Source organism: Schistocerca cancellata, chromosome 2 (genome assembly GCF_023864275.1).
Source record: "Schistocerca cancellata isolate TAMUIC-IGC-003103 chromosome 2, iqSchCanc2.1, whole genome shotgun sequence".
In the NCBI taxonomy this organism is placed as follows: domain Eukaryota; kingdom Metazoa; phylum Arthropoda; class Insecta; order Orthoptera; family Acrididae; genus Schistocerca; species Schistocerca cancellata.
Genome location: NC_064627.1, coordinates 1,062,978,117 through 1,062,990,993, shown reverse-complemented (window position 1 = coordinate 1,062,990,993; position 12,877 = coordinate 1,062,978,117). Strand labels below are relative to the sequence as shown.

Genomic DNA, 12,877 nt, shown 5'->3' with positions numbered 1-12,877 from the left:
AAAATATGGCGTTTCAGTCTTCGATCACTTTTCTTTATTTTCAATTACCGGTTTCGGGCTAGCTGCCCATCTTCAGATCATGTGTTGTAGTTACAGAGTAACTTGTCCGTACAGAACACACAGTTCACTGTCATAAGTCTTATGACAGTGAACTGTGTGTTCTGTACGGAGAAGTTGCTCTGTAACTACAACACATGATCTGAAGATGGGCAGCTAGCCCGAGACCGGTAACTGAAAATAAAGAATAGCGATCGAAGACTGAAACGCCATATTTTATTTCTCACTTTGTGGTCAGTCAAAAGTTAGATTACGTCCACTCAATAGAGGGCGTTTTGTGTGCTGCAGTTTGCAAAGAGTGAATCAGTAATTTCGGTCCAGCGTGCTTTTCGTCGGAGTTTTGCTTTGATCCAGCTGCAGTCATAAACGTTGGTGTCGCCAGTCCGATGAGTCAGAATGCTTATGCAAAGGTAAGAGTCCAGCCCGACCTCGCACTTCTGACGATATGGTAGAATAAATTCGGCAAACGTTTGAGCGGTGACTGGAACTCCACCACACTGGCACAAGTTAAGTTAGTCAGTTTCTCAAATACACTCTGCCTCAACACTGAATAGCGCGCACGTTTTTGTCCTCCAAGATCGCCAGACGTGGCCGCATGCGATTTTTTCTTGTAGTGATGTGTGAAGGAAAGTGTGTTCATCTCCCCTCTACCTCATGACATAGAAGTGAAGAACAGAATAACAACGGCCATAACGTCTGTAGAAACAGATACATTATGTAAAATTGTTCAAGCTTCTGCTGGTGGACACACAGAGCATTTGTAACACCATAGCTAAAACTTTAAGATTTTGTAAGTGTTTTGCAATTCATCCCATGTTTATAGTACCTTTTTATCAATAAATGTGGAGTTCTGCAATCAGATGGGTCTTTTTATACACCCAGTGAAATAGCAATTCCAGTTTTAAAGATTGGTCATTTGTAAAAATCTCATGAACTACTGCTTCCAAAATCATAAATGTTTCTGTTTCATGCATGTAAGCATTACACAGAGAGAGAGAGAGATGAAATTCGACGTAACAGTAGCTCAGCTGATAAGCTGCATCACCTAGCAGCCAGCTGGGCATAGAGCAAGCGGCAGGAAGCGTGTAAGGAGTACAGTATGTGACATGTGAAGATATGAAATACAGAGATGTGCCTGTGTGTACAAAATTCATGATTCCATTTTACGCAATTCAGAGGCAAATCTCTTTGAATATGACGCTATTTTTACGCAATTACAATGAAGCTTACATGATTTGTTTTTCGAAATACAGTATATGTTTGAATTCGGCGCCATTTTCAAGTGATTCACAGTCTCTTTACAACGACCGCTAAAATACTAAGCTGTTGTTGGATGTTTCACTTTAATACTCGCTAAAATACGGCGCTGTTTTTGACTGAAGAGGAAAAGTGGGGAAAGGGTGAGGGAACTGATGTGACTTGTCATATGATGTTGATGATGCAGAAGACGTCATTGATAAGTGAACGGGACTGGTAGGATTATTGATAGTGGAGCTATGGTGTTTCTAGAGCACAGTTTGCAGCCCTGCCTCTGCATATAGGCAATCCAAATCTTAAGTGATGTTTTTTCAAAGACTGGCCAAACATTCTGTTTGGTCCTAGGTTGCTACAGGTTTCCTGCTTATATGGTTTGACAAAAAATACGTTAAACAAGAAATGAACATCTACACAAAATAAAAATAAAACCCTATACCCCAGTGATAAGAATAGAAAGTTTATATGTATGTGAATGCTTTACAATGAATGAAAGATGGCTGCAATACATCTACACAGGGTAGGAAAACGAGATGTAATGCAAAGATCTACAAATATATAGAGAAAATACCAGAAGAAATGGCAAATCAAAGATTAATCTTCTTAAGATACCTCTACTGAATGAATGAAAACTGGTTAATGGAACTAAAATTCCAGTATTTCTGGAATAAGAAAACAACAATTATAAAATTAAAAAATAACTAGAATGAAACAACACCAAAGAAACAGAAATAAGAGAAAGAAACTCTATGGTGAGAAGATGGAGTAGTACAGAAAAATTAGGAAACTACAAAGAAAGAAGAGGCACTGAATTTGTCATGTGATCCTAGTCTATGAACACGAAGATTACAAAAAAAAAATCCATCACAATATCCACAGCTCTGCTTCTTCATTGTCACATTTTGGGATACAAACAGCACCCCATATGTTTAGGATAGTTGCAGTTCCAGAGTGGCCTGGTTGAGTCCTGTTTAAGTGGCATCAATTCTTCCTGGGTATACTGGTATAATGGCGCCTTGTAACCACTATGATAGAAACCTTCATTTGATTTCCATCTCTTGTTCCATGCTTCCTTCTGGAGAAAGGGCAGACGCTGCAACAGGACGTCATTCACGTATATAGATATGCAGCACAGTATGGACTGGAAATGTTTTCAAGAATATAAGAGCCTGAAGCTTGTTCCTTTCTCTGACTGTAGCCTATTCTCATTTCAGATGTCTGCAAGGGCATAGAGCCGAGGCATCTATGTATGTCTCAGCATCCCGGTTGTAATGTGAATTGAATCATTTAGATAGCCATCTACTTTAGTTGGTGTGCCTTATCTTGTACAATACTGGTGAACAATATCCTGCAGCAGAGAAGACTATGAAAACAAGGAGGGTTGTGTAGTGATGCTGAGATCTACTTATAGTTTACTTTAAATTGCGGTAATTCGAGCCTCCATTTGCAACATATATTGCTGCAATACAGAAGACAATGGAAACAAGGAGGATTCTGTCATGGTGCTGAGATTTACTTACAGTTTATTTTAAATGGCATTAATCCGAGCCTCCACTTACAACATATATTCCTAAATGCACAACTCCTTTGGATATATTTATGGTGTTTGGTTGACCAGGGTTGCAGGTCCACAGATTCATTTTTACGTTTAAGGCAATCTTTAAACTTTATTACTGACAAAAAAAGGCTTTACATAATGTTTATTTATCTTTCAGAATAAAAACAACAATACTAGTTACATGCATTAAGCTACCTAGTTGTATCAGTGTTGCCAGCTTCATCCTGGGCAAAAAATATACAGCGCCATCTTGAAAAAATACGAAGATATGTAGCTGTCAGTCGTGTGCCATGACTCTCAGCACAACAATGCCCCACACCCCCTCCCCAACCGCCCAAATGCTACTGCTTTCCCTTCGAAAAAGCCTGCTTTTGTTAATTCTTGTTGCCTGTAATATCATTACCATGTCAAACAATCGATGTGTCTTATAAATCAAATTAAGCATCAAGGAAATTTAACTTATGCTGACAGCTTATTATACAGATATTTCAGTGAATCCAAATGACATTAGGAGTACCTTACCAATTGCTTGTATGAAAATCGTATTGCCTCATATGCTGATTGAATGAGGTTGAATCATCGGAATAAGCCTATAAGAATCTCTAAAAGCAAACAATATGAAACATAAACAAGAACTATAAAAATAATAATAAAAGGATGTGGCTACTTCCCTTGCAGTTGTGTTTTCTTAGGACATGCATCGACATCACCACCATGTGATAAAATAGACTAAAACTGAATACTATATGTTGTAGTGGCAGTGTCATAAAACAGTCATATGTGTACAAGATCCATGTACCTTCCTGAAAGCTGCAACCCACAGGGAAACACAGAACTAACATGAATGAGCACTTCATGAATGTAATCATGAAATCTAGAGACAATGTCAAAGAATCAAAGATGTTTATCTATCCCAGATAGTGTGGAAATTCAAATCTTGCAGTGAACAAATAGCTGTAAAGTCAGTAAATAATTAACAGATATTAAAAATATGTGAAAAGTTTCTGAAGAAGTTGCTTGTGTGACCTGTAAGAGCTGTTTAATGTTTTATGATTTCTCATGCTACGTACAGTAATCTCCAGTTGTTCTAGTAGATCAAGATTCTTGACTTTATCTTGTGCATGCGAAATTGAAAAATGCTCATCTGTTCCCACATGGGAAGGCTCAGTTCATGAATATACATGACTATGGCTGACTTCTTGAAATTTTTAAGCTGAAACACACCCCTATGTTCTTTCTACCTTAACTTAAAGGACCTACTTGTTTAGCCTGCATCGTTCATATACATACAGGTGTTGCATTGAATTTTGTAGACATCATCAGCCCTCTCATTTTTATCAGATTCATGTTGTAAAGTTTTTCTTAGCTTAAATTGCAGCGCGTCGTTGGTCGGAAATATGTCAAAACTTTAAAACATTTGAAAATATTAACTATTTCGGAGAAAGATTACCGACCGAAGTATGGAATTGTGACTCTAAGCATTCCACATGGCTTTCTCCTTTTCATTCATGTGCTGCTTCTTGGAAATTAATTTATTCATAGTGTTTTTGTGGTAAAGTTAGCTCTGGCTATCAGTTTTTATGATGTTTAGCTCTGTCATTCTATCTTGCTCATTCATCGGAAATTTAGATATTCTACAAATTAGACAGCAAAAGGCAGAAAGTTTTTGGCTATTTAGATGAACAGGTTTACTGTGCAGTATAGAGTACCCCTGACAAGATTTCGATTTCCAAGCTGCCTGGCATAGGTACACATCTTTGTTTCTTTGGTACTGTATTCAGATTTAAATTTTTCAGTACTCTATCTGGATTTCATGTTTACAGTCACAAACTACTCACTTGGATTAGCTCCGTTTTTGCCTGCAGAATGTGGTTTTCAGGAAGATACATGGGCTGTTACTGTGACGTCAAGGGGAATTCAGTTTTCATCTATTTTATCAGTTGACAAAAGATGTGGATGTATACCTTAAGAAGACATGGCTGCGAGGAATGTGCCCATGTTATTTTTATTACTATTTTTATTTTTCTTGTTTATGTTTTGCATTGGTCACTTGTAGGGACTGTGATGATTATTTGACCTTTGAAACACATAAATTCTAGTTTTTTACATTATAAATAGATGGCTAAGCTGACATTCTAACATTAAAAATAACTAGAAAAATTACAATATAAAAATAAGCAGCATCTGTGAAGCAATGGTCTGTGGACAACAAAATTTATGCAGTGGAGTGGTGTTCCCAAAGTCAGTGGAACACCCTTTGGGATATGTGTTAGAACAAAGACTTCACTCCAGATCTCAGGGTCCAAAATTACTACCTTCACTGTTTTTCATTCTTGAGGAAGAAGAAGTTGCCACTCCTCCACAGACATTGAGACACCTCGTTCAAAGTGTCCCCAGCAGAGTTCAAGCCACCATAAAGGTCAAGGGTGGCCGCGTCCCATATTAGTGTCCACTAATAGGTGTCTGGAAACTTTTAATCTCAGAATGTATCTACTTGGAAAATGACAACATGTTAAGCACTTACAGCACAATTCATGAAGTAGTATGATTTGTTACTTTGTGTGCTGTTTTGTGTAATGTGGGGTTGTTGTTGGCGACTGTTTCCAGTGTTTTGTTATTATTTGCATTATAATTTGGTTGCTCAATTTTTGTAACAAAGTTAATAGTGTACATGTTGTTTTGCAGCAACTTACATCATGGCACTTCATTATTCATGATTCAAGTCTGTCTTGATTGATAACTGTGCCGAATATATGGAATATGTCACACTGCTTGTTTGGAACAGTGATCTTGATTTGCTCTTTATTGTAAGATTCTGTTACTTTTGTGGAGTTACAAACAAATACAGTACATGGGCTGTTTTGTTTTTGTTGTATTTTATACTTTTCTGTAATGAATATGAACTCTTTTGCACTCTGATTATTCAGTAGCCACTTGGTCTATATTTCTTTGTTGCTAGTATATTAAGTATAAGATCCCATCCACGTGTGCTACTCAGAACAAAAGCTTCTGCTGTACTGGATACTCTAAATGTTAATACGATGTGTTCAATGTGCCTCAGGAGTATGTTCCCTAATGAAGCAGAATCTCGAGATCCTGTGGTAGGCCCCACTGCAAATTCCCAGAAGTCATTGCTGAACTTACAGTAATTATGTTATTGCAGTGTTGTAAGCAAGTTCTCACTGTCGGCATGAGCAAGATAGACAGTTGTCTTTCGAATTTCCCACCATGTCAAGAGACGTTACTGGTTTCCTCCAGAACATGTGTTCTAAGTTCACGAGGAGAAGTAAGTAGCGTGTACATCTATTTACATATTTTGCACACTGTGTTAATTACCATAATTGAGTACTCTGAATTCATATAATATGATGCTCTGATACGTTTCCAAGTGCATGACACCAAAAGTCAAACTGAATATGAGGAAAATGGTAAGGGTAACAGAGGTTACGCAGAGGTTAACAACCAAAAGTGACATTATATTATCGTAACATTTATTAAAAATAAGTTAATGATGGAAATCACATCTGAAAAACTTGCTCTACAGTAATTATGTTAAAAATGCTACTTAATTACATTCTGTGTAACCAGTCACATATTCTTCAAAATCTTACTATAAAAATACATTTCTCCTTTAAATTTCAGGCAAAATATGAATCTCTTAATTAGTACCCAATTAACATGATGAATGTGTTTTTTATGTGAGTTGTGGGGCTGGCGGCCAAGGCTGTGCATAAGATGCAGTTTGTTCTAGAATCTAGAGTGTGAAGAGGTGCACACTTGTAGCCTTGCTGCGGTGGTGGAGCCGTCAGACCGGGGTCCCAGCGCCTACTTCTTGTAGACGTAGCTCTCAGCACCGCCACGGCCGAAGCCTGCAACAGATCCGGAACTTAAATGTCATAAGCTAAGATCAGTGGTTAGATTACAGTGAGTTTTAAAAAATATGATGCAGCTGATTAAAACATAAATGCCATAAGCTAGAGTCAGTGGCTATATTACTACACCAGAAGGGGAGATAAGATGGAAACTGCAAGCCAAGCTTGTAGTAAGATATCGAAATGAAAACCACAGAAATATTAATAGAGATGAGGGAACATGGATCAACAAACGAAGAAGATGAAAAACGAAAAACCTTGAGGAGATGCCACGGCAGAATATGGATTAACGGTAAACCAAAGGAAAAAAAAATATTGAGGAGCGGCAAAAATTAGATGACTGACACAAACGTGACATCAAAATTGGGAATCAGTTGGTCGATGAAGTGAAGGGATTCTTTCCGCTTGGAGGGGGGGTGGGGGGGGGTGAGGTAAAGCAAGCATAACAAGACCGGCACAGGCAAAGAAAGCGTTCCTCACCGAAATAAGTCTTCTATCAAGTATGTAGTATCAAACATGGATCCTAATTTGAGGAAGGAATTGCTGAGAATGTACATCTGGAGCAAATACTGTATGAAAGTGAATCATCAATGTGGGGAAATCCGCGCAAGTCATACACAACGTTTCCCACTGAAAGAGTGTGTCACGATCCCGTAAAATTATGCGTGTCATGTGGGCCTGAATCGGCCATCCAGACAATACAGTTATGTTTAGCGTGGTCGAAAAATAGCTACCATGGCAAATGGCAACTTGGTAATGAGGCCAGTCTTGTTTATTTTTTGTTACACCTCCTATATTCTTAGCATCCTTTAGAGGAATAGGAATTATTTCACCTGTTATACAGAAACGTGTGACGTTCATACACTCATGGGAGGCGGGGCCCTTTTGGAGTTAGGTAGGCTCACAGTTCTACAATGGAGCGTCAACGAAACAGAAGGCAATAGTTGACCTTAATTGGTCGTGCAACAATAAGGTCAACAGCTCTTAATTGACCCTCGTGCTTCTTGTTGGCAAAATAATTGTTCCCCAGCTAAAGGAGCAGTAAGTTGAGGTGACGTCAGTCCACATTTACCAACAGTGCAGATCATTTCTACTTTTGACAGAGGAGAAGTTAAGACTTAACCGTTGAGACGGGCAATTGCTTACTGAGTGTGCTTACAGTGTGAGAAGAGCCTAGAACAAAAATCCGTATATCCATTATCAAAAATACGCTGTGTTATGTGTGCTTGGATTCAACCGTTGGCAAGGTCGGCAACGCAGCAATCGAAGCAGTTTTTTTTCTTTCTTCAACATCTAAATCTAAATATCCAGCACGTATGACAACTCATCTAGCGTGGCATTGAGACCTACTGAGCTACAGCACGTAATGGTTAATACGCACTTATTATTGTCATGACATATCTGTTATAACAGCGATAATTATTACGAGCAGCCAAAACAGTAATGAGTCACCCTTCAAAATGGAGATAATTACTAAAGTACTGTCCACTTATTGTCAAAGTATTCAAGCCGTTAATGATATCGGAGTAAGATTCAGCCATTATCCCTTCATTTATTCCTGAATTACATTCATGATTGTTTCTCTTTAGAGCACTACAAATATATGTCATACGAACAAAAGCGACCAATTAACGTGCTTAGGAAAATGATAATTAATGCTGTAGATTTTTTATTAAAACCTTAATTTGCCAAGATCGAAATGTAGGAAGCCGTGATTACTAGTTTCAACCAGTTAAACGGTCATCTTCAGATCAGGATACAAACATGTAGTGTCTACATGAAGGGTATAGGTAGAACACTTGCTCATTTCAGTGTTAAAAGTCCTGAAGGAAGTGTCAACTTACAACGTATTTGCAATGTACATATATGAAACACACTGTGCAAACATCTTCGTAGCAAACTGAACGTAAGGTAAGTCATCATGCCCGGCACAGAGTCGTCCAAAATTAACAAGATCAAGGCACCAAAAAGAGTCCGGCATCTGGAGGGTCTTTCATTAATGAAATACACAATTGCAGAACAACTGCATTGTCCGTACAAGGAGAAACAGACAAGTAATAATAAAATGAAAATCTTCGGAAGAAAGGTGACGATGTGAGTACATTAGAGGATCTGAATTCGAGGAATACTGTGAACAGTTTTGCTGGCTCCACCGTAAACCACGCGTAGAAATCATCAGAAATAAGGCAAAAGAGCCCCTACTAAGCCATGCAGATTGTCATTCTACTCTCGCATGGAGTAGAATAGGACATCAACGATATTGGTAGAAAGAAACCCTATACAATGGTTTGTGAAGTTAACATAGGTTGTCCCAATTCCTAGAGCCAAAATAAGGCAGACAGAGCACGCTAAGAAGATTATTTTGACCCAGTGACAGAAATGAGTGTTTCAGGCATTAGGACTTGAATGAACAATGCTTGCGAGACAGGCCAAAAGTACGAGAAAAGGTAATATGGAGAATTGAATATGAGAAAGTTTTGTGCAAAATGAGTGTAGCATCAACTGCTGACCAAAAGAAAAGGCGAAAAGGAATATTTCGATGTTAATAAGTAAGTCTATCAATAGAATCCGATTGATATGTGCGGCGATTTTCTAGTGTGGATGAGACGTGGGACAACCACTTGAAGCCAGTAACTAGACAGGAATAAAGGCCACTGGGTGGAAACCAGTGGACGTACATACAAAAAAGCACAATAGCAATAACTGACAAATGACATGAAAGTCTTCTAGAGAGCTTTGAAGAAAGAAAACACAGGTCTTAAGAGACTTGGATGGCAAAACAGGAAAGTCATCTTTCGTCAGGACAGCACATCCGTCCACAGAGTTCTACTACAAGAAACACAGAGGCGTAAAGTAAGAATACGTGGGACATTCACAGTATTCGACATTCTGTGTCTTCCTTTTATCCTCATATCTACAGTAATTTGTGGACGGACAATATTTTGGGTCCAGTGAAATTGGAAATTTGTGGTAGGCTTCTATTGGACCAAATTGCTGAGGTCATCGGTCCCAAGGCTTACACAAAACTTAATCTAACTTAAACTAACTTACGCTAAGCACAACACACGCACCCATGCCCTAGGGAGGACTCGAACCTCCGACGGGGGCAGTCGCGCGAACCGAAGAGCTTATGTCATCTGTAGATGGATGTTTTGTACTCATACAGAATCACACTTCAGTTACGAAATGTAAATGCTGGTAAAACATCACATTTGGCCTACAATGAGGATACGTCGAAAAATAAAACAATTATTTCCATATATAGGGGAAATATGGGCATTAACTCAAGTTTCCATGGTTGCTTGACAGAATATGACAATAATATCGAAAACGAAACACTTTCTAATATTCTGAAAAATACAGGGTGTAAAATTCCGGGAACACTTTCAATTATTTACTGCATAAGAACCAAACATTGTACAGATATCATACATATGTTATTTTGAAGATAAACCCTGAAAGTTGTTTTTTTTTCCCTTCATGTACACCGTCACAGTGTAGTTTGGTAATTTGCCGATAGTCAGCGCTAGTCGCAAACATGGCGAGTTCAGGTGCGGAGCGAGCTTTCTGTATGTTGGAGTTCTAAATGGCCTCCCCGATCGCCAGATCTCACTCCGTATGACTTTTTTCTGCGGGGACACATTAAAGATCTGGTGTATGTACCGCCTCTATCACGTGATGTAGCAGAGCTCCGGCAGAGAATACGGGAAGCGACTGCCACAGTCGACGATGCCATGCTGGGAGGGGTATGGCAAGAATTCGATTACCGTATCGACGTCTGCCGAGTCACTCTTGATTCACATAGCGAATGTTTGTAAAAAAACTGTATCGACGTCTGCCGAGTCACTCTTGATTCACATAGCGAATGTTTGTAAAAAAACTGTCAGACTTTCTCTTCAAAATGCAATATATATGACATCTTTACAATGTTTAGTTCTTGTGCAATAAATAATTGTAAGTGTTCCCGAGCTTTATGTACACCCTGTATTTATTTAATCACAAACCGGTTTTCAGCTTCTCAGGCGACTGTTAGGTGACAACTGAATGTCGCAACCACAGTCGCAAAACGATTCGTGTATAATAATGATGGAAGCTGGAAGAATATTAATGAACAATGCTACAGTTATTGTCCCGCGCACGGAAGGGGACACACATGACATAATTGCTACAGACACAAAAGCCGAGACAACAGAATGTACAAGATACAAACACTAAATTCAAACAAACAAAAAACAGTGGATTTTCATCAGGCGAAAGAGCCAATAGGCCTCAGCAGCGGATATAGCAGAGAAGGCCATCTGCAAATCGATAACAAAATCATAGAACGGAACTGAGTGGTGGTGGTTAGAGTTTAACGTCCCGTCGACAACGAGGTCATTAGAGACGGAGCGCAAGCTCGGGTTAGAGAAGGATTGGGAAGGAAATCGGCCGTGCCCTTTCAAAGGAACCATCCCGGCATTTGCCTGAAATGATTTAGGGAAATCACGGAAAACCTAAATCAGGATGGCCGGAGACGGGATTGAACCGTCGTCCTCCCGAATGCGAGTCCAGTGTGCTAACCACTGCGCCACCTCGCTCGGTGAACGGAACTGAGCAATGAGTCTATGTAGATTACTTCTTTATCTGCTATTGGTAAAATGGCTGTGAAAGAGTGACAAAAAAGTGTGTTTACTCCAGTGATCACAAGTACCAACAGTCAAGTTATCAAGTGATCCATCTGTGAATGTCCAATGACATATGTTGAGAATGTAAGACTACGTGAATATGAAGAAGAGTTAGTTACTTATGTTTTCCATAGTTCATACTGACGATGGGAAACGTGTCAACATAGCAAACGTATAATATTTATTTAAATATTTAAAAGAAGATGAACAAAAGCTACTATGCTACTTTGTTTATTGCGTGTTGAACTATCTGCATTGGCAGTCTGGATTGTCTGCTGTGCTATTTCCGAGCACCCGTATTTGACTGTACTGTAATTGCTTACGAAGACGGATGGTTTGAAAATAGAGATAATGTACGAAACTAGTCACCACTAATAAATAAAGGATGCTTCTTAATGAAACTTTTGGAGATCTCCGACCATTTATTTCAACTTCTCTAATATAGAATTTATGACTGATAGAATCAAATGTCTTGTTTAGGTCACATAAAGTCCCAACTGGTAATATTTTATCACTCAGAGACTTTATTATGTGCTCGTATATGTATAAACAGTTGACTCACTAGAAAGGCCCTTTTGAAATCCAAACTTTAATTGGGTAAATATCCCATTACCTTCTCAAACTTTTTTTAGAAAATGATGTAAGGAGTGACACTAGATGGTAGTTATTAACATCTACGCATAATTTAACCTGTCTGGGAAATTACCCTGGATTAATGATGGATTACAGAAGTGACTAACAACATTACACATTATGGGGCCACAGCTTTGCAGTGTCTTGCTGGAGATGTTACCACGATGTAGAAACTTTTATTTTTAGTCGTAATAATCTTCCGTATTTCAGATGGCGATGTGTGATTAATTTTTATTTCACTAGATGTCCTCTGTGTTCTTTATTAGTGTACCGTTTCGATTTCTCTTCTGAGTTACTTGCATCAATTTTCCAACTGAGGGAAAGGAGAAATTTAAAGTAGATTGGGGCAGCAATGAGAACGTGGATACCGGCGGGAGGTGTGCCAGGAAAATCCGTGCAGTTGTGTTGAACCGCTGAGCCACGGTGGCTTAGTAGCTAACGCGCCTGCCTCGTAAGCAGGCGACCCGGTTTCGATTCCCGGCCTTGGTAGAAATTTGGTTCAAATGGCTCTGAGCACTATGGGACTCAACATCTTAGGTCATAAGTCCCCTAGAACTTAGAACTACTTAAGCCTAACTAACCGAAGGACATCACACACACCCATGCCCGAGGCAGGATTCGAACCTGCGACCGAAGCAGTCCCGCGGTTCCGGACTGCAGCGCCAGAACCGCACGGCCACCGCGGCCGGCAGAGAGAGAGAGAGAGAGAGAGAGAGAGAGAGAGAGAGTATGTAAGTCTGCAGGATTTCGTGGCCGTTATCACTAACGTTAAAATCTGCCCGCCCGGTTAGCCGATCGGTCTAACGCACGGCTTTCCGGAGGGTGAAGGAACGCATGGT

The 12,877-nt window shown here is 39.3% G+C and overlaps 1 protein-coding gene across 1 annotated transcript in view; it reads right to left on the bottom strand.

The window, feature by feature from the left end:
* Positions 1–6,338: 6,338 nt before the first annotated feature.
* The window catches only part of LOC126149564 (cysteine-rich protein 1-like), a 149,588-nt gene continuing 143,049 nt past the window's right edge, over positions 6,339–12,877 (bottom strand). Inside the window, exon 3 of the mRNA XM_049915823.1 lies at positions 6,339–6,738. Within this exon, the coding sequence (XP_049771780.1) occupies positions 6,695–6,738 (44 nt within the window). The 3' untranslated portion in view covers positions 6,339–6,694. The remainder of the gene's footprint in view (positions 6,739–12,877) is intronic.